Below are 27672 nucleotides of genomic sequence, written 5' to 3' on the forward strand. Positions count from 1 at the left end.
TATTAACTGTTAATACAATGTTGTTCATTTTTTAACGATTTCAATTAATTAGACGTGCTTTTTGATTACTAAAATTCTATTTAAGCATTAAAATTAAAGTAAGTATTTAAATTAAAATGGAATCCAGAAATATTAAAATGAAAAGAAAAACAAGAATTTACAATGAAAGATTTGATCAGGTTCCTGGAGTATGCAATACTGGTAATATTTAACAATTAGATTGGGTTAGGGTGTGTTCACACTTCGGTTCGTTTGATTCATTTGGTCTGGACCAAAAAGGAAAATGATACATTGATCCTGGTCCACTTAGAGTTCACATTGACATTTTTGACAGCGAACCTAAAGGCATAGTGATACGTTCACAACCTGATTGGTCGGCTTGAATGACGTATATATTGTGACAAAACTCATCGAACACCCCGAACAAAAGGTGCGTTAAACTTAAAGTGACGTTGCGGGTAACGCCGTCTGCTGGACTGAGCGCGCTCATTCTTGCGTGTACATATAATTTTATTTTCACCACCTGCAAACTCACAAGTAGCTCATATAAGGCACTTTACCTCCTCGTTGATACACGTTTGGTCTCTACTCGTTTTGTTTTGGTTACAACGTGTATTCAAATCATGCCGCATAGCATCACATCTTGTCATTAATTCCTGTTTTTGATTGGTTTAGTAGTATTTGGTCTGTGTTGCGTTCATATTTCACTCGAACTGCACCAGATTTCGTTTGAAAGCGGACCAGACCCATATTTTCAGTGGTCTCGGTCTGCTTGTTTGGTGTGCACCAGGGATCGGATGGCAGCGTTCACACTTACTCAAACGAACCGCACTAACAGAGCAATCACACCCGAGTTTAATTGAACCAAACATGACAAGTGTGAATACAACCTTAATTAGTTAACAATTAACACTACTTTTACATCATTGGTTAATTTAGTAATTTAGTAATTATTATAATTGTTTTTATTTTGATATATACTAATACATTTTTAAGATATGATGTTGAACAGAATAAATGTATTATAAACTAACATAAACAGAAATTCCTTAATGCAACACATTTTTGTGGTTAAGACAACTACTATATGGAATATTATTATTGGACTTGTTGCACTGTGTAAAGTAAACACTGAATAGTAATTCCTGTTGTATGGAACCATGAACATTTCAGACAGTAACATTGTTGTCAATGATCACATTAAGTTGAATGTTTAATTCAGAGAGTCAGTCATCATAAATTGTCATTTTGTGTAGAATTGTCTGAACTCTTAGTGATAACCAGTTTAAAAGGTTGTAGTCTCAGCCTCAGCCTTCAGTCATTTTGCATTATTTGCACACTATTTTCCTAATTACCATATTTTTCAGACTATAAGTTGCACCTGAGTATAAGTCGCATCAGTCCAAAAATACGCCATGATGAGGAAAAAAACATATATAAGTCGCACTGGACTATAAGTCGCATTTATTTAGAACCAAGAACCAAGAAAAACCATTACCAGCAGCGATAGGGCGCTATGGGAGCACTGAGCAGCATAGAGCGCCCTCTCGCGGCTGTAGATGGTAATGTTTTCTTTTGGTTCATTTCTCTTGGTTCATTTCTCTTGGTTCATGTCAAATTAATTTTGATAAATAACTTGCACCTGACTATAAGTCGCAGGACCAGCCAAACTATGAAAAAAAGTGTGACTTATAGTCCGGAAAATATGGTAATGTTGTTCAGTTGCTTTGAAACAATCTTTTTTTGTTTAAAGCGCTATATAAATAAAGGTGACTTGACTTGACTTAGACGTCATGCTCACGGACCGTTGGCTAAACGTCTGATGCATATGGGACACAAAAGTGGAAACACTTCAGGAGTGTCAAAGTCGTCATCGGATTGGTTGAATTCTACAGGATACAGACTTGTGTGTCACGTTCTTTAATGTTCTGCCTGGAAACAAAGATATCATGGTGCCAAACCCCCTCACGAAAGAAGAAAGCTGTCACGTGTACAGTTATGATGACAAGCCCTTTTTAGGGTCAACTAAACACTGGACTTTCCAAAGTACGAGGAATATTTAAAGTTTGCTGCATAGAATCTTTAAAATATGTCTGAGAGTTTTACACACTGGTCTGTTATTGTGGTGACATTTCCATGCCTCGAAATGATGAACAAAACAAACTGTGATTGGTTGTTTGACAAGTCAGTCAAATGGTCTCATAGGCGGGCCTTTGCCAATGAAAGCTGCCATGAATTCCAGACCTTTAGTCTGAAGGTCTGGCTATGCGAGACTTAGAAGGTTGTAAAAATTTTTGTAGCTCAAGGCAGAAGGAGTGGAATCGTGGAAGGGGATCTATTAGGGGTAGAACAGGGTTCTGAATAATGAAAATTCTGTTAGGCCAGAGGAAGAAAAGTGAATGTCATACAGGATTTTTCTTTAGTCCAGGAGAGCTGTGACTCAGCAGCACGGCATGATTCTCCTGAACAAGTAGATACAAAAAGATGACTTGTTTCTATTTGAAAGCTTGTCCTCCAATGCGGTGACCCATTTAGCAATTTTAAATCTGCATTCAGACTCTCTTGTCTGCTGTAAATGAAAGATCCTTTAATCAAATGAGGATTTGAGCTTTTAATAGATTTCTGTTTATTTGCATTTCTTTGCTGTGACAGTAATGCACAGTAGTTTTGTCTCTGGCAGGAAGACCTACTGTCATAGCCGATCCCTCCAGAGAGTTTAATTATAACATCTAAGCCTAAATGTTTGAGTCCTAATGGTGGTAATCAATACACATGCAGCTTTATCACACACTCATCCTCTAAATCATCCTGGAGCTAATGGATCTCTCCAGTTTGATCTCTCTTGCTGGCCGCTTGAGACAGTCAACCTGATTAAGATAAAGCTCTTATAATGGCATGTATAGCGTAGACACTGGTGGCTGGATGGAGGGGTGCAGGTCTGGCTGGTTAGCTCGCTGATGTTAGCCCCTGCTGGTACATGCTGTAGCTTCACCATCTAGACCCTAAAATAATTGTTCTCATTGACAGACATTCATCATTTCTGTGTTTTAACATGAAATATTCTTTAAAAGCAACATATTCATGGTAAACATTTTATTACCAAGCCAAATGTAGCTTAGCAAAATACTATTAGTTGAGTCTGTTTTGTGGTATCTGTGTGGTGTTTAAAGGGTTAATCGCTGCTGATGCAAAATAGTTTGATGGTTACTTATGACATTTCTCATGATACTAAACTATTACCATAGTTACTGATATTTACATGGTACTTCAAGGAATAGCTGTTTACATTTGTGTCATTAGCAGTTCTGTAGCATGTTGCTAAGCTAACAAGGTAATAGTATGGCAAAACTCTAATGAAAATAAATCCAGGGTGACAGTATGGATTTATTTATTAGAAGGACCTATCAGTAGATTTTAAAACTTTAGAAACAGTTCAATCCAATCTACCATAAACTGGAAGCAAATGCATTATATCAAAACTAGATAAAACTGTGGAGCGAATGTAGACCGCATCTTTGATTATGAAAGGTACTCGATTATTTGCAGATGATTGCTTAGATTGGGTGGTTTGCTAAAATTAACATTGCAATGAAATGCATTATTGTAGGCCTATTGCTTTAGCTAAAGGATATTGGACGTGATTCTACACAAGGTGCAGACCTCCCATCTCAGAGTGTTTGTGAATGTTTTCTGGCCCAATATGAAGGCGTTTAGGCCCTGTCTCATGAATCTGTGGCCTTGTCTGAGGGAGATATTCTGGCTTTCTCACTGCTTTGGAATGAGAAGAATGCCAATTGCTGTTTATCTCCAATGGCCCATTGTGTTTATTTCTCTGTTTTCAAGACTTAAAGTCTTGTGTTCCTTTTCATTCCATTCAAAGGCAGATGTGCAACATTTCTGCTAGTTACTTCCAACAGCAAAGCCACATAGATCGGCAGACATATGGAAGATGAGAAACCTCCAGTCCTGCTGTTAGCTTTGCAGTTGTATGATTGTCAACAAACCAGCAAACTGCCAAAGATAAATGTACTGCAATGCAAGCATTTGTTCTGCAGCTGTACACCTGTCATTAACTGTCTTACACACCTGTCTCTGCAAACCTTTCTAAACTGATCTGATCATCACTGTATTATCATTGTCCATCCATTAAAAGTCCATCAACCCAAAGTTTCAAATCTTAAAAAGTTAATAAAGACATTGTAAAAGGGAACCAAACCATACAAAAGACACAATCGATTGATATGATGAACAGATTTAATTTAGATTTCATTCACATGATACATTCAGATCAAATACAACAGAGTTTTGGGATTTCTGTCCTTTTTCCCAGCTGGAAGTCTGGCTTTTTCTAAACCTCACTTTGTAAATCAGATGTTCTCTGGAAAGCAGGAAAGGTGTAACACTTTATGAGTAAACTGCAGCAGGTTCTCTCATCCTGGTTTGGTGTGGGAACTTGTACTAGCACAAAGGTTGCTAGTTCTGTGTTGGGCTGGGCCCTTACCCCTGGATTGTTTCAGTGGGACAATCCCTGCAATTAATATTGCACAAGTTGCTCTGAATAAGCTTTGAATGTAAAACATTTGGTAAATGACCAGCAACAGGCTGTTGCATGCTGGGAATGCCGAGGTCATAGTTATAATCCACATTGTGCAGCAGAACATTACTGTAAATGTTGTAGACATGTCAACATGATCATGTGAGGAGATCTTTCTCACTGAAGGATTTAGCAGCGCCCTTATGATCCCAGATGAATATTGGGATAATAACAGGCACAGATAGACAGGAGATCTGCATTGTGTTGAAGTCGCTTGTTTGTGAACGTTGTGAACGTCGCTTGATTGTGCCATCCCAAAGAAGCACAAAGTCACTTTTACGGACTTTTAAATTAAATGTTCCTCCTGGTGGAATGACCTTCCCAACTCAATCCGAGCAGCTGAGTCCTTAGCCATCTTCAAGAATCGGCTTAAAACACATCTCTTCCATCTTTATTTGACCCTCTAACTTTAACACGCACTATTCTAATTCTATTCTTAAAAAAATCTAACTACCTTTCTAATATTTTTATATTCTATTTTCTTTTCATTTATTATGCAGTTGTATGTGTGTGTGTGTGTGTGTGTGTGTGTGTAAAGACCTCTAACTAGCTTGCTCTATTCTTTTATTTTTTTATTCTATCTGTTTTCTTTTTATTTATTATATTATTTAAAATCCCATGCTACGTGTGCTGTGTTAAGCTAACTGAGACTGTTATAGCACTTATATATCATTGCTCTTTTTGTTGCTTCATTTGTAAGTCGCTTTGGATAAAAGCGTCTGCTAAATGAATAAATGTAAATGTAAGTGCCTGTTCATAGACACGTTCACCTTCAGCATGATCACACTGCATGTTCTCTACACGGTCCTGTACTGTATGCAAAGTCCTTGTCTCGCTGACGGAGGAAAGAACATTGTGCTTAATGAGGCGAAAAACCTTGAGGTTACATATTAAACCTGAAGAAGCAATGTACAAAAATCTGAGAAAAAACAAATAAGTGAATTTCTGAAACATGTCCAGGTTCACACTAAACAGAGATTATATTTTTACTCAGGTGTACTCTCACCACAAATTAAATCTAAAATAAAGTTGTTGTTATTGTTTTGCATTGTGAACTTTTTTTTATTATTCGCTAATTTATTAATATCATACCAGATAGTAATAGAAATTACTCCTGCCCCCTTAAATTTTAATGTCAGAGCACAATACAGCACTAAAAATCTGCCATAAAAGTGAAGAATATCTTAATGGTCTTTAAAGAAGTCATAATTTTCTAAATGCAATACAGAATTTAGACTAATAGTTAATTACTGACTAATAGCTTCAGTCCAGTCATTGCTGTGATTAGTTTTATTAGTGGAGATAATGAAGCTTGTGTCATTCAGGTCAGTGTTCTTCATGACTTATCTGTTTTGTGTATTACTGTCATTACATATCAGCATAGTTGCTTTATAGTTTTTCTTTTCCTTGAAGACGAAAGGTCACCTGGGGTCAAGTGAATATTACACTCTTCTAGATTTCCAGCAGCATTATACTTTTGACCTCAAGCGTATTGCATCCTGAAACTATAGATTGTTTTTAAAAGCTTTACTGGATATTGTAACTTGAATACGCAAGGCCTTTGTTCTGGCCAGATAACGTGCGATAAATATCTCGTTGGATGTGGGATGCGTGTCAGGCATTTCAAACACACACTATCACTCAAACACGCCTGTGCAAACACATCGGTAAAAGAGAAATGTTTCATTTCTGCACAACTAGCAGAACCATATGGGAATGGCTTTGGAACAAATTGACGATTCTCATATATATATACAATTTTAAGTACTTTTAAGAGGTAATAAAGAGATTTAAAAGTACTTTTAGAGAGATTTGTTTCAAACAGTCCAGCTATTGAGGAATAATTTTGGTCCAGTCATATACACCCATCAGTCACCTCACATGCCTCTTCAGCTTCACGTGGTTTATGGAGCATAACGTGTTTATAAGTGATCTGTGTGCAGTGATAAATAGCAATAAAACAGCTTTAGTCATCCTTCTCTGATTATTCCTTGTCGTCAGGCTCGGGCTCGTTTACTTTCGTTAAGAATTGTTTATATAATCTGTCAAGAGTCACTGTGGCATAAGGAAGGCTCCAGCTGTAAAATTAGCTATTTATGAGGGTTAGTGACCCTTAACTCCAATTTACTTTGATAAAAGTGTAATCGTCTCCCGAAATCTTGTCAGGAAGTTTATCTGAGTTTTATGGAGAGTTGACTCATTGGTGCAGTATGTGGAAGAATGCTGCGATTGGACAAGCCAGAATACAGAGATTGTTTTCATCCTGAAGGGGGCACCGTTCTCTTATTATTCCATCATTACCTCATTCTTCAGGACAGCTTCTGCCTCCAGATGTTTGTCACTAGTCTTTTTTAAATCCAACATCCACAAACACTCATTTCAATCTTTGTAGACCACAACAAGTGAATAGCTTTTATTGCTTTAACTTGTTGATTTTTGTTAAAAGTCTGTCTGGAAAAAATCGTTCTGAAAGTGATTCCAACATTATCGTTTCTCTGTAGTGATGTTTGAGGTTTAGATCATTTTACCGACTCGGACCTTTTATTTTCATTCACCAAAATGAATGAATATTTTTTCGAATAATTTTGTTCATTTTTATAAAAATATAATTAAAATCTGTTACTTCCCTTACACATTTAGTACTTACGCAAATGTTGATCACACTATGGACAATACAAAACTGTGATTCTATAATAAACAGAAAAGATGAATTCTTTGTTTACCTGGGTCTTCAGTCTGTGATTGGCTCACCTCGACTCTTGTCTGACAAGTCTTCGGGTTTGAGTTAGCAATGCAGTCTGAGTCAGAAAGAGAATTGATTAGTTCATCTATCTGGTTTTTGAGTCATTTCTTCGTCACGTGACTACAGAGCCCCACACATAACATGCAAGAAAAAATAAATAAATTGTGCACACGATTTACTACTTTGATTTAGTAATCATGTGCATGTTTTAGTACATTGAGGGAATGAATTAGCAAATCGTGCACACAATTTATTTATTTTTTCTTGCATGTTATGTGCGTAGGTGACAGACATAAGCTTTAACAATAGACTGTATAAACATCTTTAACCTATCATTCGTTCTTTTGTCACGTGACGTGACAGCATTGGATAGAGAAATTAATTTATAAGCTTTCTTACAAACGGGTGCATAGTTATTATATATTATCATTATCATAATTATTAAAAATAATAGTAACACTTTAGAATACTGTTTCTTACTTACCACATAACTAATAAGGAATAACAGGTGATTATTCATTAACACTTAACTCACTACTGTTAACTACTAAGAAAGATGTGTTAATTAATCAGTATGTAATATAATTTTATGATTGTGTTAAGAAACAGTTAGCTAATCAGTAACTAATGTATTCTGTGATACCTCCTGAAGAACTACTATTAATTATCTACTAGTTAAGGTTCAAGAAAAATAACTATGAAAAAATGACTACTGAACTGTTATACGCAAATAATCACTGTAATAATCAGGATGTGTCCCACAAATCAAGTACTTGAGTAAAAGTACAGATACCCCAATTAAATATTACTCCAGTAAAATATAAGTAGGCCTATTCATTTTCAAAATTACTTGAGTAAAAGGACAAGTACAAAGTACTACTACAGTAGCCCACTTATAAGCCTATAATGGAAATTAAATATGGATTTAACTTTTGATTATGAAATTTTATTAAATTATTTAAAATGTGAGCAGTATACATGTTAAAATGGAATAAAATATGCTGTATTAAGAAATGTTCTCATCTGAAATAAAAAGATGAGAGTATTTTACAAAGTTTATGATTACTTTTATATATATATTTTTTTTTGTCAAAATGATGTAGTTTATTATTATTTACTAATAGGTTCACTTTATAATTATGTAAGTCCTGCAAAATGATCTGATAATTCTTTATTAATTACTAATGGGTTCCCTATGTTTTCACTTTAGAATACTGTTTCAGATTCTAAGTAATTATTGAGGAATTATCTAATAATTCTTTATTAATTACTAATGGGTTCTCAACATTTTCACTTTATAATAGGCCTAATGTTTCAGGTTCAAAATAAGTCCTGCAGAATTATTTGATAATTAATTATTAATTACTAATGGGTTCCCTATGCTTTCACTTTAGAATACTGTTTCAGATTCTAAGTAATTCTTCAGGAATTATCTGATAATTCTTTATTAATTATTAATGGGTTTCTAATATTTTCACTTTAGAATAGGCCTAATGTTTCAGGTTCAAAATAAGTCTTGCATAATTATTTTAGAATTCTTTATTAATTACAAATTGTATACCTGTATTTTCCTCAGGCTTCGCCTTACATTCAGAAATTGAATTAATGATAATGTGGTATATGCTGAGGAGGCACACATACAGTACTGTATATAAAATATAAAAACTAAGGTAAGTTATCGCAAGGTACTGGGGTCATGGTGGGGTTCCTATTGGAAGCTGATTTCTTACAAAACACACTCACAAAACAATTCACTACACAGGCAAAACCTCTATTTAATGTATTGCATTTATTAATATTGCATTTTCATACTACTACTACTATTGCTAATAACATTTATATGAAAGGGTCACAATTCAATGTAATTGTTTAAAACTGTTCATTAGTAGTTACTTCATAGTTATTTTTCTTGAACCTTAACTAGTAGATAATTAATAGTAGTTCTTCAGGAGGTATCACAGAATACATTAGTTATTGATTAGCTAACTGTTTCTTAACACAATCATAAAATTATATTACATACTGATTAATTAAAACATCTTTCTTAGTAGTTAACAGTAGTGAGTTAAGTGTTAATGAATAATCACCTGTTAGTTCTTCAATAATTCCTTATTAGTTATGTAGTAAGTAAGAAACAGTATTCTAAAGTGTTACCGAAATAATTTACAGTTACTTTGTTTCTGGCTTTTTACTTCTTACAGTTTATAAATGTGTGTATTTCTGTCATGATGGTTATTTTCCATACACTGAATGTTGTAAAAAAGGTAATAAAGAGTTGGTTATTATTATAATTAATTCTCTTTCCGACTCAGACCACATAGGTCAAAGTTTATTGGTCTGTCGTGATGAACGAATGACTCAAAAATCCTGAAGACTCGAGAGATGAACGACTGATGAACATGAACGACTGAACGAATCGCTCAACGAGACGACACACACTAAAGATTCATTCAAAAGGATCGAATCGTTCAAGAACGACCCATCACTATTTCTCTGTGCCTTTATTGTTATAGCAGTGGTGTTGACTCTCATTTCTTTAATATTGAGAACAAATTTTAGGACTTTATCTTTATCTTTATCGTTATTGTCCTTGGTGTGAACGGCCTTTAGTACTTCACCATACACTGTGCACTTTACACATGTGCAGTTATGTAAATGAAATGGGTTGTGAGTGCTGTTTCATGCTGAGCTTTAAGACAACAGAATAATAGACTTTAATGTAGAATTGATTATCTACACTTATCTTGTAGTCATTCATCTGTAGTGCTACCATGTTTTAAAGATCATTATGTCTACACAGGCTTATAGATGAGATTATTAAGCATCCCATATAACTCACTGAGGTATTTACATGAATTCATGAATGATTACACACAAGGCCGTCTTTGATGAGCTTTCATTTCACTTATTAAGTTATAGCTCACATCGACCCAGTAAATACCATGCAGAAACTGGTTTTGTCTATATTGTTGATGCATGATCTCATTATTCATCACAGTCCATGTTTAATTCTGGAAGGGGATTTCTGATAGAAAAATACATGTGAGGGAAAGTCGAAACTCAAGAAGTGAAATGGTTTGATAGTGTGCTATGTAGCCACTTATGGCTTTTACACAAGTTTGAAATGTATTTATCCTCTGTTCTCTCACAATAATAAATGGCTATTATGGTTTATTTAAAATTGTAGACCAAGCACACATTTTGAATTCATAAATTTAGTGTGACTACATACAGATCATACGGTTAAGGAAGAGCAAGCACTTTTAAATGTTGGAGTACATTTCCTGTAATATCTTTTGATATGTGCAGGATTACAGTATATCTTTAATTTGCAGTGGTTGACATCTCATTACTGTAACCAAGAAAAAACAACGACAATAGGTTTTTTATTGGAGATCATTTTGGCTAAACACTAGAGACCTGTTATTGTCCGTTACGTTTTTAAGAAACAGCCATTGACGCACCCAGTAGTTTTTCTGTCTGTGTTGGACAGAACTGGGACGTGACCCAGGCTGAACCTGAACACAACAGCTCTTTATGTGTTGGATGCAAAGCATTGTTTCTGTGGCACAGCTCTGTTTTGTGCTCTGTGCTCTTTCAGCCGATGCTTCTGAACTGCCTGCAGTCTCTGGACTATACTGAGAGAAACTACACACTACGTTTACATGCACAATGTTTGGTTCAGTCAGACTGAATTCTTTCTGATCAATGAATCTGAATCTGAATCTGAGTGTTTACATGAAAGCTAAATAAATTGATCGGGTTGATGTGCTCATTTATATGTCACAAGCCTCAAATCAGAATCTGAGATGTTTTTGGACATGTTTTTTGTGTTCTTACAGTATCTTTCAATGCCCAAAAGAGACTCCTGTGACTCTGAAGAAGATATTTTAGTTTTTTTGTCCATGCAGTGAAAGTCAGTGGTGCCCGGTGTTGTTTTGTACCACTTTGAGTTTCATTGTATGGACAAAATCAGTAGAAACATCTTTCAGAAACCTTGTTTTAAGATCCACAGAAGAAGGAAAGTCCTACATTTTTGGACTGACTTGATGGTAAATAAATAAAGACAAAATGATCTTTTTAGTCAACTATCCCTTTAAGGGCTAAGCACATTTTCAAGGGCTCCCTCCCCAGGATAAATTATTATTTAAATGTCATTAATTATTATTGCTATGTAAATATGCAATATTTATATTATTACTTTTTAATTATTTATTTTTTTCATTTATTTTTATTTATGGTAAGTTTTTTGTTGTTGCTGAAAAATAACAAAATAAACAATAAAACTGGAATCACAAAATTAATAGTGATTAATTGATTTAGTGTATTTAATTAACCATGATAATTCAGTGGTTACAAAAGATCAGCTTTGTCATAATCACAGCAGAACTGTATTAGCATATATTGAGGGGGGGGGGGGGGGGTTGAATATATTGTGTTGGACAGTGGGGGGCTCTTTGAGAAGCACTGTTTGATGTAAATGCTACTGTCACTCAATTTTTTTTAGGAATTAATATGATTTTACAATTTGGTTGGCATTTCCATAAATAACTGAAGTCTGTGTGTACAGAAGTTGTATGAAGTAATGGAAACGATCACTACTTCCTGTTCACTGGAAAGCTGTGTAGAAAGAGTCCCTGAATATATTGCTCAGAGCTTGAGCCAGTAACTCACTCAACCTCCTCATGTAAACATGTAGCATGCAGTGGAGCCTGTTACTCACGGCCTGCTGCTGGAAAACCTGATGGGACTCGTTCTAGACGGCTGTGAAGGAACTCTGAGGGAAAAGCAAGGGAGTAGCTGCTTGCTTGTGGGGAAGACAGCGGAGTCCCACCCTCAGCAGCAGCGCTCTGGGAAACACACACACACACACACACACACACGCTGGCGTGGCTGTCAGACATGCACGACGCTCTGCTGAAGGCACCTGAGCTGGGGTCGCTCAGCCTGATGAGGGGAGACGGCCGGCGCACCGCGGCGCTGGTGGCGCTCATGTGCTGCATGGGTCAGTAGCTTTCCTCAGCTTCCTGCCATCATGCTTTTGCTGCAGTGTGCTTCCCAGATGCTGTGTTGTAACGCTGGCAGAGGCAGAGTTTATCTCTGTCAGTGCTGAAGGGACGAGTGCTGTCACACGGCTCACGTCAGCACATTCATGCTTCAAGCTCTGCTTCAGATTGGAATTACAGATTCAGTGTCTTTCATGTATGTCCGTGTTCTCTTAGGATGCATGATATTACTCTATTAGTTTATTGGTATAAATTGATTTTTGGATATGTATTGACTGATGTTGTGTTTGCATATTTCCCAGAATTTGATTATGTATCTCCAAAAACTGTAAGAATGTAATGACACTAAAAAATGCTAGTCTCTTTAGCAAAACGGAAATTTATATCCTTTTTTTCATACTTGTACAGATAATGTTGTCTTGCTGCATTAAATTTTTTATTTATTTTGTTAACTAAAACAAAAACAATTTTGAATAGCTGAAATCTGAAATCAAAGCTGAAATCAAATCAAATATAAACTTTAGCAGAGAAATGTTAACTTAAAGCAAATTAAATTAAAAATAATGCCTTGGCATTTCACTGAAATAACATTTCAAGTTTAATTTTTTTTTTTCATAAATTGAGCAGTGTTTATTCCAAATGATTTATCCATGCACATTATTATTTTGTCTAATCTAAATATTATTTTGTCTATTAATTTGTCTAATCAAGATACCTTCCCCTCCCGGGACAATCATCTCTCTCCTCCAGCAGTCACTGTAAGCAGACAATAACCCTTCCTAATGAATACATAAATACATGAATGAGGCAATAATAGCAGTTTAATCTGATTGATGATTGGTGTTATTGTGTAAATACCTGCACGCAGTGACTTTGAAATGGATTCAGAATGGGATTATGAAGGGGAATGAAATATTTGTCACCAAATCTCAGTTTACTTATCTGTTATATCTGCTAATAAAAAACATGGCATGTGTCAGATCAGTATTTTTTATGCTTATCTTTGCGATATCTCATGTTTCTTGCTGAGGCGAGGTGTGCTGTTACTTTAGTAGGTGATCAGACTTTGCATCTGATGGATGATAAAAACAAAAAACACATAGCCTACCTCTACGTTTAAAGGAGAGAAACATATCTAGAAACCCGAATATAACAGAGGCTTTTGACTTGGCAAGCAGCCAGAACACAGGAGCAGATGCATAGCAACAGACGGCGGAAGGTTTGCCCAGACAAACAGCACACACATTACTTCACAGAGTAAACATGTAGTTTTCAGATTAGTTTGAGCTCGTTCCTCTCTTTCAGCTGACAGATGGTGATTCACATCTCAGACGCTCTTCTGCACGGCAGGGTCTCAGTTACAGGACCTTTTATATGTTCATGTGCAACATCCAACAAATGTTCAAGTGATGATGATGATGATGATTTCTGTGTCAGATTTGAAGCATCTGCATGATGTTAAGCACAAGAAGACATGGGCCGATTACCGGTTTCAAGGTATACCGCGATGTGAAATATTCACGGTTTCAAAGCCACTAATATAGCGTTCCTGCAGTATGTCTCCTCACTGACTGAAAGAGAAGGAATCACAGTAACAGAGAGTAACACTGACCTCTCCTCCTCAGTCAGTCTCGCACACAGCCGCGTCCGCACAGACGAGCGTGGACGGATAAGCTCGACACGTGCAGTACCACGGGGTACGCGGCTGTCTGTGAGCCCTCTTGATGACAAAAATAATGTAATGCTGATGGTGCGCGGATTACTGAAATATACTTTGGCCTTTACGTGATCATTAACCGGACTTTTGTTTTCTCTGTTCTGGACTCAAACTGCGTTGCAATGCAAACATTTTCCAAAATGTCATTTATGTGATAATATGAAATCTGTTAACGGCTAGATGGATGCACAGAAAAGTAAGAGAAAGTACTGTAGCAGGCAGATCACTCACTGTTCATGATGCACAAACTATTGGAAGAAAATCCTCAGGATTGATTTTGGGGTTTTCTGAGGAGAGCTGACTTTCTTCTGAAAAGTTTACGTGGTATATTTTCACAGAGCTTGTCAGAAAATTCAGTTTTTGCTTCAAACTGGGTTATTATTCAATCAAATGAATATGATTATTATTATATAACTAAATTATATGATAGGATATAAATGACATGTATAATATGAATCATATAAATAAAATTAAATAACTGTAATTACAGATCTAGGTAAAAGAAAGATTTTAGTCTTTATTTTTTTTTTCCTTTTAGGAAACAAATCAAAGAAAATATAAATTCTACTATTTCTAATATTCTGTATGTTGTTCAAAAACAAAATATATTGTGTCCAGAAAAAAAAAAATTCACCCAGTAATTTTACAATTTCAAGCCTAAGCACAAGTTACTTTGCTTTTAATATGAAAATGAGTGTTAATTGATGGGGATTTGAGATGTTTGTTTGAGAGTTTTCTTTAAATTCTGAATGGTCTCGCGGCTGAGCTGTGTGACGCAGGCACATCTGTTGTCATGGACACGGGAAACAAAATACTGTGGTCAGGAGCGCTGTGTAATGGAAGCAGGACTTGCCTGGGATTGAGTCTTTTCTGGAAATAGCTTTCATATCCTGTCCAGAATTAGAAACATGGCATTACCACATGATGAAACCCTCCTGGCCAGACAACATCAGGATTTTTCATCATCTAACGAGTTTTTATCCTTTAAAACTAAAGGCAGAATGTTCACAGACTTCATGTTGGAATCTAATGCTGTTTACATCGAAGACATTTTAATGCATTTTCTTTACTATGAACAATCCTCACAAACACAATCCCTGAGAAACAAGAAATGATGTGATGCACATAAACTATTATTATTTTTTTAATCAAACTCCAAAAGTAAAATTAAAGTTTTCATTTAGCCAAAAATTGTAAGCAAATATAATCTTTAATTAATAATATTTAACTTTAATAATCAAATCACTCAAGTAACTGACATGTAAATTGCACATACAGTAAGGCAGTTTTTATATCAACATTTTAATGATCTAATTATATTTCCAATTTGAAATATGAACATAAAAAAATATGTGATAAAAACGACAGGTTTTTTAAATCATGCATTCAATTATGGAGACAGGTTAAGTAAAAATACATGTAAAAATGAACATACTCCTCTAGAGTTATTTGTTTTCTAGTTAACAAGCTATAGGATTACTATTTTGCGAAAATTACTAGATATTACTAGATACAATGTCAGTGCTAGAAATTATTTTGCATCATTCTGAAAGAAGTTCTAACATCAATCCCTCTTGTTTTTCAGATGAAAGAGACCGAGTCCAGAAAAAGACCTTTACAAAATGGATAAATCAGCACCTCTTAAAGGTAGGTCTGTTGTAGTTTTCATGGGGTTGGAGTCGTGTATCAGTGCACATTAGTGCTTGTTGGTCGCAGATAGAGAATCCTTTCCTAATATGTTGTGCTATAATTATAGGTATCTAAATATAAAAACAATGAAGTCAGAAATGGAGGGTGTTAACTTATGCGGAGGTTCTTTTTGGGAGGGATCTGGCAACTCCACACACACACTTCATTAATTCTTCAGGTGTGCCATTGTCTTCAGGGCATTTGCAGTCACTTCTGGTTTAAAAAAGCTCCTATAATAAATGATGGAGCACATTATCAGTTTATTAACCATGAAGCACATGCCGACGTGCCTACAGAACATTACATGAATATACTGTTCCTGGATAAAATGAAGTGATCTCCAGGACAGTTCTAGCAGAGACCTCAGTCTCAGAACTCATTTTATTTTCAGTATTTTCTAAATTAGGGCCAACTACCTTTCAAGTTTGTGCAAATGTTTTTTTTTCAGATTTTCCTAATCAACACACTTACTAGAGATGGCAAGTAACAGCGAGTTCAGTAGAATCACTTCAGCTTGACTTTCTGTTTATTTAAGACACATTTATTCCAATCAGATAAATGACTTCATAAATGGTTTTTGATTGTGATTACTGTGAATAAGGCAGCAAAATATTTCACCTTAAAGAAAAAAGGCAAGTAACAACATGCTGGATAAATTGATATGAAGGATTATTATAGTTAACTCTGGAATGGAATGTTCTGCATGACTTGAATAAAGGATTCTGGGGATATTATATATATGACCCAGAAGCCAAGTTAAATGTCTATTTTAGTCATGCAGCTGCACTTGCTGGGAATAATGAACAAGAGGACTTGTGTGAAAGCAGGTCAGTAAGGCAGAGAGGTGACTTCAGCGGCACGGTATTCAAGACAAAAGCAATGTTCACACTTCTGGAGCTGCAGAGGCGAAAGGCCTTCAGAAGAGATGTCTGTCATTGGCCAGCGTCTCATGGGAGCGTTCATGTTTACAGTGCTATGTGTGTGAGGAATAAAATAGCTTTCCACACAGCATCAGGGATAATTCATTGTGAAACAATGCCTCAAAACATCCTCTCGCAATGTGAGACATCATTCCTGAGTGCTTGTTTGCAAGAGTCAATGGCTGATGGTTTCCCAAGCCCTAAGATGATGAGCAATATGGTGTCATTGTTGAGACAGGAGTTGTGATACTGAACTTGGAGAACTTCAACCACATTAATCAAACCATCTGTGCTTTTGGAGTGCAGATATGAGCTGGTTTTGAATTGGTCAGAACTGCAGACCTTTTGCAAGGTGTGCTAGTGTCTCACAGACATTGTCCTACAATGGGTGGATCTGGTCCTTTGTCTTCTGAAGGACAGAAACCAGTGATGGGAGTGTGGCATCTCTGTGCTATTTTAGATATGGTTGATTGCTGGATATAATTCCACATTAAAGGATGCCATCTGAGTTGCTAAGAGAATATGTCATACATTTTCCTGTATTGTAATGTGAGGATGATTAGATGCCATGTTATTGGTGACTGGCGTAACGGGAGAGGATGCTGGCATTTGTTGTTTGACACTTCTCTGCTACTTCTCCATGGCTTCTCTATCGCTCTATTGTTTTTCCATCTAAATCAGTTTTTATATGGATTGTTACTATATTGAAGGCTTTTTACTCAATTAATGCTATCCTCTCATCTTGAATTTTCCATTATTCATTACTGCTACTGCGAGGTATATTTGGGCAACTGCTCAACTGTCTGAGGTTTGGCCTCAAGGCTAGGACTGCTACCTCTGTAATTGATTGTTAGCTGACTAATGCATCCTGCTGTCATGTGGACCATCTTCTCGCTATGCTGAAGAGTTTGACTAACGGCTAGCTCCAGGCGACCGACAAAGAAAAGCACCAAATATGCTTTAGGAACTTGAAAAAAGATCAACCTAGACACCTTGAGCAAAGATCTCCAGCATCTCTGCTCTGTTGAGTTCTCCTCAGTCACTAAGTCAGTTGACTTCTACAATCGATCTCCGAGCAGTCTCCTTGATTTTCACACCCCAGAACTAGAACTATCACCTTCTAGAAAATTTTTAGAAATTCCAGCCTGGTTTCCGCCCCAGCAACATCACAGAAACAGCTCTGATTAGGGTCGCAGATTACCTGCTGATGTCAGCAGACACTGGTTTCCAATCTCTTCTCATCCTCCTGGACTTGACTGCAGTGTTTGACACGGTGGACCACAACATACTTCTACCATCAGTCTCTATGATTCAACAACTGGTTTTCATCCTAACTCATTGGGATAAATTAACATGTTGCCTTGGGAGAGGCAAAATCTTTGACACCCAACACGTCTATTGTGTTGTCCCTCAAGGCTCAGTGCTTGTCCCCCTCCTGTTTATCTCTCGGTGGTTTCATTAGCTGGGATTGAATTTAATTACACTGCTATGCTGATGACACTTCCTCTGCTGCCCTGCCATCCTCCACTTTGACTATCTGCCTGTAGAAGATAAAGGCGTGGTTGAAGCAAACCTTCTTACAGCTAAACTGCTTCAAGAATGAATCCATCCTAGTAGGCACCCCATACCAGGTTCGGACATTTCTCATTACCAGCATTACCATCTCTGGCAAGGATATTCCACTTTCAACATCAGTTACCAACTTGGTTGTTAAAATTTCATGACTTTCATGAGGTTCACATCAAACATCTGTGCACAGCCTCCTTTCATCATCTTAGGAACTTTGCTAAACTCCGTCCCACTCTCACCTTTGCAGATGCAGAAAAGCTGGTACATGCCTTTGTCTCCTCTAGGCTGGATTATTGCAATGCATTCCTCGTAGGGATTCCTGACAATAGCCTTCAGAAGCTGTAATATTCTTCTGCACAATCTGACTTTGCTGCAGCCTGGAGTTGAACCGCTGGTTTCATCTGGTCAGATTGGAACTGGCCCCCCGACTGAGCCTGGTTTCTCCCAAGGTTTTTTCTCCATTCTGTCACTGATGGAGTTTTGGATCCTTGCCGCTGTCGCCTCTGGCTTGCTTAGTTGGGGTCACTTCTTTTACAGCGATATCACTGACTTGATTGCAAAATATTGCACAGACACTATTTAATCTGAACTGAGATCATGACATCACTGAATTCAACGATGAACTGCCTTTAACTGTCATTTTGCATTATTGAAACACTGTTTTCTTAATGAATGTTGTTCAGTTGCTTTGACACAATGTATTTTGTTTAAATTGCAATATAAATAAAGGTGACTTGCATTGACTTAATACATATAACAGTGCTGCTAGTATCCTAATGAGGGTGCACAAGTATGACAATATCACCCCAATCCTTAAATCACTCCACTGGCTTCCTGTCTCACTCAGGATTGAGTTCCAGGTTTCCTGTACAGTGTGTTTAATAGATTATAATATTGTTTAACAACAAACTGATTGCTCAGATGACAAAATGTCTGTCCGGGGGAAAAAAAAAATCTTAAGTAGACAAAAGCCTCTTAAACAGTCTGATTTTTTTTCTCACAATTTCTTTCTCTTCACTTTGTTTCAGGTCCGAAAGCATGTGAACGACCTGTATGAGGATTTGCGAGATGGACATAACCTTATTTCCCTTCTGGAGGTGTTGTCTGGTGAGACACTGGTGAGTATTGCTCTGTTTCAGCTGGCAGCTGTTTGAGTCAGAAACAAACGTTTAAACAATATTGAAGAGGAATAGTTGAACATATGTTCTGTCACTTGCTATAACATCACAATGTTTTTAAAGGGGGAATCTTAGATTCACCATCCACACCAGTCCACATCTCTCTGTGTGTGTGTGATACTAATTCAACAAACACTCACACACTGATCAGCTAAAAGTGAATTATCCAATTCCTTGCACATTCATGCTTTACAGCAACTAAAACACCTGTGCTAATAGTGTGATCTGTGAAAATGCATTTACTTATTTACACACTAGTGTAAAACAATGAACGTCTCTAGGTTACGTATGTAACCCTAGTTCCTCGAGGGAACGAGATGCTGCATCAAACAACGCTTTGAGGGAACGCGTTTAGCGTGAGCGACTCTGAATATCATGTGTAATCAGTCCAAGAAGAGCGTGACGTCACAGGCGGGGTGACTTAAGCGACAAGGAAGCTATAAAAGCATGTGTTGCGCAGATGGCGTCAGCTTCGAGTACCAGCAAGCGCCGGCAGGGGTGCCGGGGGTATGGCTCCTAGACGCAGTGTCTCGTTCCCTCAAGAAACTAGGGTTACATACGTAACCTGGAGACGTTCCTCTTCAGGAACTCGAGCTGCGTCAAACAATGCTTTGGGGAATGAGTACCAACAACGCCAGACTACCAAACCCCTGCCTAGTGTGTATCTGAAGAGCACAGCTTAGGACGAGGGGACAGAAGTGCCTGGAGTGACTGGCATGTCTAGGTCATAGAATTTAACAAACATAGAAAGCATGAACTACCCCGCAGCATTGCAGATGTCCACCATGGACACACCTGCTAGGAAGGCCTTGGAGGCTGCCATACCCCGAGTAGAGTGAGCCTTGGCTCCCGATAATAGGGAGACGACCAGTGGACTCATAGGTGGCGTTGATAGCCTCGACTATCCAACGACTAATAGTCTGCTTAGAAGCAGGAGAACCCCTCTTGGGGGGACCGTAGCACAAAAGCAATTGGTCTGTTTTTCTCCACAGGGCAGCTCTGTGGACGTATGCATCCAGCGCTCAAACTGGACACATAAAATTTAGCTTCGCTTGGTCGGGCTCCCAAAAGGGAGGAGGACGGAAGGCATGCAGCACTACAGGTCATGGTTTAACGGAGGGAACCTTAGGAACATATCCCGCTCGAGGGTATATGAACGCTTTGGTCATGCCAGGTGCAAACTCAAGATAAGTTGGGGCCACAGAGAGGGCCTGATAGGCTGCAATGGCCGCCATGTAAACCTTCAGCGTGGAGTGGGTCAACTCTGCAGAGAGCCTGGCCTGTAGAAACTCCAGAACTGTACCAACTGGGCAGTTTGGGTTTAGCTGGCGGTCTCTGCACCATGAGGTGAAGAGTTTCCACCTCAGGGCGTACAGTTTCCTCGTTGAGGGAGCTCTGGTTCTCTGAACCAGAGAAAATACACTCTTCTTGGCGTTCAGTCTCAAAGCAGAATTTACAGAGAACGATGCTCGCTGGGGACCGCTGCGCCCTGGAACACTGGCAGGGTTGGCAGATCGGCCCCCGGAGGGCGCTGAGGCGAGACGGGCACCCTGTACCGCTCTACCCCAGCAGAGGCTGCCCTCTGAAACCCTGGGCTTCTGGCGTTAGGGTTTCTTGGCCAAGGACTTCTTAGCTTCTATGAGTGCCCTAAGATCTTGTTTAGGCTTAGAAGACCTCGGCCTCGTGATAAGAGGAGCTAGGGTGTGGCTGGGGCATCTCCCGCCCAGATGCCCCGAGAGAGCGACGAGGGAGGAACTTACGTGGCCACCATAGCTGCCATGTACTGCCCAATCGCTCGGGCGGTCTCCTTCGTGGCGGGGAGGGAGAGATCAGCGGTCTTTCTTAGCCCTGAAATATCATGGGACTTGATCTCCTCTTTAAGCAGGTCGGCTTGGTACACCTGTAACAACACCGCCATGGTGTGCAGACATGCACCACCCTGACCTGCAGCCGCACCCCTTTTGCCCACCAAAGCCGATGTTGTTCTGAATGGCTTTGAGGGCAATGGCGGGGCCTTCAGAGATGATGCCGCGCCGGGGGACAGATAGCTCGCGAGCATCTGTTCCACCCGGGGCATCACTCTATAGCCATGCTCTCCCATCCCCACTGCGTTGCCGTAGTAATCAGATGAGGGGATGTAAAGGCGGGCTGAGAATCTGCGTTTCCATGACCTGGCGATCTTATCATGCAGGTCGGGAAAGAATGGAAGGCCCCAGCTGGGAGGTGGCTGACTCGTGTGCAGGAAGCGTTCATCAAGGCCACTCAATGCTTAATTTATCCACCGCGTGAGTAACCACCTCCAAGAGCTCCTCATATTGTGGCGAATGGGGTGGCGAATCCCTGTCGACGGACTCCACATCAACCTCCTTGGAGAAAGAGAGGTGGAGTGTCGATCCCTCTCCCTGGGTGGAAGAAACCGCAGAGCATGCTTCTGACTCCAGAGATTGGGCGCTGGGCCCGGCGGAAGTGGAAGGAGATAGGGACTGGCCCGTCTCCATTCCCTCCACCAAATCCACTTGCAAACCCCACTAGTGCAGCCGCCGTTCTGCCTTGGCAGAAGCGGGACCAGCACCGCGGGTAACGCTGGCGAAGGCCCCTCCATCGAAGAGGACCCTCTGGGAACGAAGCAGCCGCACCGACATTCTCTCACACTGCGGACTCAGCGTGCTTCGCTCCCAGGCAAACCACGCATAAGATGTGTGTATCTCCACCTGTTATATATTGCGGGGATGGAGGAACACACAACCTATAACGTAATCTGGAATCACCTTCACTATGTTTTGATTTCCCCTTGCTCTTCGGCATGACTTGGAGCTCTAACTGGACAGACAACAGTAAATAAGACTCACAAGACAAACAAGTGACATTCACACACAGTGCGCTTGCTGAAAGACGTGAAGCTGACACCAGCTGCACGGCACATGCTTTTATCCATTGGACTGATTACACACGATATTCAGAGTCGCTCACGCTAAACGTGTTGCCCCAAAGCGTTGTTTGACGCAGCTCGAGTTCCTGAAGAGGATCTATTCATATGCACACTATTATAGGGGTTTTGCATTATGAATATATCTTCAAATTATAGTCCAGTTGTGTACTGTGTTGCAGTGCTTTGACTGTGAGCTGTGGAGGAATTCTCGTTCAGTATCAGAGATGCTGTAGTTCCACACTTTGCAAACAAACACATGCCAGCAGCTCACATTTAACAAGTCACTCAGATTTCAGTGAATCTGTGTTCTACTAGAAATTGTTATTACGTGTCATATATTGTTTAATGCAAGTTGACACAATATAATTTAATCAGAGAAACAAATAATAGAAATGTTCTTAATTCAGAAAAAAAAAAAAAAGAAAAAAAGTGAACAAAATGCAAATTTTACCATTGGCAATCCATATAAAGCATTTAGGAATCCAAAAGAAAAAAAAAACAGTAATAAAAACACTTCAATTTTGATTTGTGTTCTAGAATTCAGTTCAGTTTGGATTAACCCTTATTAAACAAAAATTGCATTATATTGGAAAATATCATGTAATATATTAGGCATATATTCTTATATATATGTTTATTTTTTCCAACATATTGCAATATATTGAAAGTGGCAATCATTTGTATATTTTGCAATATATTATATAATATATGTATCATCAATATATTATTAAATGTATTCAAATATATAAAATATTAGAAAATAAAAAGGGAAAATAATATATTACAATATATCACAATATATTTTAAGAAATATATTGGTAAATATATGTTCCTTTCGTAAGGGAAGCCTTTCCCATGTTACTCCTTTGTATATTATTTTTAAATTATTTTTATATTTTGTTTTCTATATTTGTTTAGTATTAATCTGGATCAAATTATTGACTTTACAGTTCATTTAGATTAATTTAGAAGGTTCTTTTCCCCAAAGCGAGTGCAGGAACTTTGACCGAGCTTGATTTGAGTGAGAATTCCAGAAGCTTTCACTGTTAAGTCCGGTCACCTTCATGATGTGAGGGCAGCTGATTGCACTGATCTGAGAGAGAAGTGCCCCCTTTCTTTTGGTGACACCCTGTTTCTTCTCCTCCTTGTCTCCCGTCCTTCTCATTTTCTTCTTCTGTCCATCTATCACGTGTCCATCTGTCTCTGTGTCTGTATGTGTGTCTCTCTCTCGTGCTCATGTTCCCGCTGGTAAGCCAAGGGAGCGTGATTTTCTGAAGACGTTGCGGTTGGTGAGTGCGGCTGATGCATGCACGGTTGAGCAGCATGGACGTGACCACGATGATGATGATGATGAGGATAAGGGGGTAGGTGCGGACACGTGTCCTCCTGCCCCCTCATGACAGGACTAATGTAGAGTGTGCTGTGTGTATTAACTGAACTCAGTGGACTGTAGGCACCTGGGGCTCTCCAGATCTGTGCAGATTCACCAGACAGGGAGGGGTAAACAGCATCCGCCTCATCGCTGAATATTGCCTCATGGGGTTGCTGCGAGTGCTCTAGAATGCCAGCTTGGTTATTTCTCAAGACACAGAAGCTTGAGCTGTGAACTAAAGTCCTGATTCAAATTCCTTTCGCTTCAAGAGTGTGTTAAAGACCCCATGAAACCTCTTGTTTTTGATTGATAGAACATTTCATCATCTTTTACTATTCTGTGAACAAAATGCATGGAACTCACGTCAGTCCTTTACTTCCAGTCTCACTGAGCTGTTGCACTAAAGGGTGACACACACAGTGTGGGGTCATCCATCATCTGCTCAATCATTCTCATTTCTCTTTAAGTACATCACTGTAGCTGTAAGTTCGATGAGCACCTTTGAGAAAACTCTATCTTTATTTCCCTTTCACTGCTTCCCGCTCCTGTCTCGGCTCACTCCACATCTTTGACCTCACGTATGGCTTGTGTTCCTTCAAGACATCACGTGATGTAGTGTTAACCTGTTAGCAAGACCCCTCATGTCCTTCAGTCAGACTAGCTAGGCACTGATGTGCAGTAGTTCAGATGTCCAGGCATGAGTTTCTCTTCCTCTGCTGACGGTACGGTGAGTGTCTGATGACGCATGCACTGATGTCTCTCTCTCTCTCTCTCTCTCTCTCTCTCTGTCTGTCTCTCTCTCTCTCTCTCATTCTTCTGTCCTCACAGCCGCGAGAGAAGGGCCGCATGCGCTTCCACAGACTCCAGAATGTACAGATCGCCCTGGACTACTTAAAAAGACGGCAGGTGAGACCAGTGAGAAAAATAATTTACAAATACAATGCAATTTTATTTTTTAATGCAGTTCATCTCATGCAGTTTACAACATTTGTGATGAAATATTTTTGAAGTGAGTGAGTGACAAGTAAGTATGGTGAGCCATACTCAGAATTCATGCCCTTCATTAAAATTTGAAGTGCACACAGAGCAATGAACACACACACACACCATGAACACACACCCGGAGCAGTGTTAATCATTCATGCTTCAGCGCCCAGGGAGCAGTTGGGGGTTCGGTGCCTTGCTCAAAGACACCTCAGTCGTGGTGTTGCCAGCCAAATACTCAAACCCACAACACTAGAGTTAGGAGTCAAACTCTCTAACCGCTAGGCCAAGGCTTTTACCACTGTTCTTTTAAATTTATCCAATTTTTGCACCACTAGTGGCTCTAAATAGAATTACAAAATTGACAGGTCCATTGGTCAGATAGATAGTCCTGCCCCAAAACTCACCCAATTGCTTGTCAAGTGTGACACTGTCGGGCTGCTCCAAAAACAGAGCAATATCTTCTTAACACCAGCTGTATTGATAGTCTTTAGGAATTCAACCAATAAACACATTACTCACAGTTCATCTCTGCATGTTAAAGCCAACTGGAGCCTCAAATCCTGTACATCAGAAACATAACTCTACACAATCCCCTAAATTAACTTCCTGTGCTCTAGTGCCCTCTTCTGGTGAAACACAGACCACTTTACAGCACTGTTGAAATTGTTTGAGTCTAGGAGTAGATTGCTGCATGGATTCGTTTTGGAAAAAAAAATGCATTTCTAATTGCAGCATTATAAAAGACATATAAAGCATTTTGTTTCAATTCTAGTTTATATGTGAAGCGTTTTTTACAATATTGTTCCACAACATATTGTTTCAAAGCAGCTTTGAACAGGAAACAGGATTGATCAGTGTTTAACATCAAAGAATCAGGAGAGTGTTTGAAAGCGTACAGAACCATCTGCTCTCTACAGATACATGTCTTATTCCTACACTGATCGAACCCAATATTAACTCTTAAAGCCCCAGCTGAACTCTAGTGTGTCTCTGAGCAACACATCATTTCTGAACAAATCAGGAGAGCCAATGCTTCAGAGGGCCATCTTCTAATTAAAAAAGACTTTCACATTTAATAATATGAAATGTAATAATAATATTTACATATTAATAGAAATTTCCATTTTAGTAAAGAATTAATGAAAGGGTGGCTCACCCCCCCCCCACCAAAAAAATAAATAAAAAAAGTCTACTTTCTGTAATATCTATTTCATGCTCTTTTCATATAACAAATAATGGCTTTAAATATCATTTTGTGAGTAATTTCTCAGCCAAATTTGTTGTGCGATTAATATGCAGTTTATTTGAGTAATAAATCAGCACATTGTGTAATTAATTTGATTAAAATATGAATCTATGTATCTACATCATGTGAATGAAAATGCACTCTCACATGTGCTGTATTATATGCCTTCAGACTCTTATTTCTCATCTCATTTACAACTGAATTAGAACAAATGAAGGAACTGAATCAGATGTAAATAGCCGTGTAATTGACTTACTGAATCTAATCTTTTATTATTAATGTGTTTTGACACTTCAGACATTATTTACATTTCATTACATATGGTTTTGTATGTGTCTCTGTGCATACATACATTCATTTAACATAAATACATAATTAAATCTTAAAATGTCATTCTATATGCAGTTAAGTCTTTCTGATTGTGTCATCACATCATCACTCATCATAACTGTATAACGCTTGTGTTCTCAGGTGAAGCTGGTGAACATCAGGAACGACGACATAACGGACGGGAACCCAAAACTGACACTGGGATTAATATGGACCATAATTCTGCACTTTCAGGTTAGCCAGTCAACTCTCACAATTTGTTAACAGTAAAACATATTGGTATTGTTCAGTTATTGGCTTTTTATGATTGATGTAGGAATTTCCAACTGCTTCTGCCTCACAATGTGAAACAGTGAACACATGTGATTATTGCAGTTCATTCTCTGACCACAAGAGGTCAGACGTGTCTGTGCATGAGGTGACACATGAGCCAGACCTTAGCTGTTCTCCATCAGAACCATGCTGCAGGAAGTTCTCAACACAGTGTTCAAACTATACAGATAAAACTTCAGGTTTTCTTTCAAAGTTGTGTTCATATTTCTGTTCTGGTATAATGATTGTGTAGTTGTAGGTGGAGTCACTCAAATACTATTCATTTTCTGTAATGTCTTCATGCAGGAACATTTCCCTGTTTTAATGAAACACTGTGATGTGCCAGAATCTTTGGTTGTGTGATTTTCCTCAGTGACTGCATTGTGAGATTGATTTATTAGGGTCATTATTTTAGCATCAACATGTAGTAGCTGAACATGGAAAATATTTGTGTCATTGCATACACAAGATCTGTCTTGTATGTTTTACTCAATTATTCAGATTTTATATGCTTCCTAATTATGAAAAAGAAAAAAAAAATCCATGCTTTTCACAGTGAAAGGGCTTTTATTGCTTAATGTTGTAAAAGCGTGCAGATGCTAGACAAATCATCCTGAGCTGAAGATGATTTTCTGTTTGTGCAGTATTTCTGCAGAACGTGTGCTTCACCTGCCTCACGCAGAGGTCACACAGAGGTTCTTCTGCAGCTGCGCGTCTGCAGGTCTGAGCCTGCCAAACCTTCAGAAGACCTTCATCAGAAGGAGATCTTTGCCCATTACATCTCACAGCTTTTTAACATCTTTTTTTCTTCACTTTAGTAAAAAAGTGTGCTGTGCCTCTCTGGGCTCCTCTGTTTGGTTTCCTTCTGTTGCGAACATGAATGTATTCAAATATTCCCTTGATTTCGGACTGGAGGCTATTAATATCCTAGACTCGGCTTCGTGTTTGGTTTGAGGTCATTTTATGATGGAAACATTGAGCAGAAGTCTTCTTGAATCACTCTCCAGCGTACGGAGAGCTGGTATTCAGGAACGACAGGCTCCGACAACACCTCCATCTCACAAACCACGCTGACCCGGC

At 38.5% G+C, this 27672-nt stretch overlaps 1 protein-coding gene across 4 annotated transcripts in view; it reads left to right on the plus strand.

The window, feature by feature from the left end:
* The window catches only part of LOC128026717 (dystonin), a 153325-nt gene that overhangs the window by 18131 nt on the left and 107522 nt on the right, over positions 1-27672 (plus strand). For all 4 annotated transcript variants that reach the window (XM_052613974.1, XM_052613977.1, XM_052613975.1 and 1 more), the window contains 4 exons: positions 15646-15707; positions 19267-19356; positions 24546-24623; positions 26422-26514. In XM_052613974.1, the coding sequence (XP_052469934.1) occupies positions 15646-15707; positions 19267-19356; positions 24546-24623; positions 26422-26514 (323 nt within the window). The remainder of the gene's footprint in view (positions 1-15645; positions 15708-19266; positions 19357-24545; positions 24624-26421; positions 26515-27672) is intronic.

This window comes from Carassius gibelio, chromosome A13 (genome assembly GCF_023724105.1).
Source record: "Carassius gibelio isolate Cgi1373 ecotype wild population from Czech Republic chromosome A13, carGib1.2-hapl.c, whole genome shotgun sequence".
NCBI lineage: Eukaryota > Metazoa > Chordata > Actinopteri > Cypriniformes > Cyprinidae > Carassius > Carassius gibelio.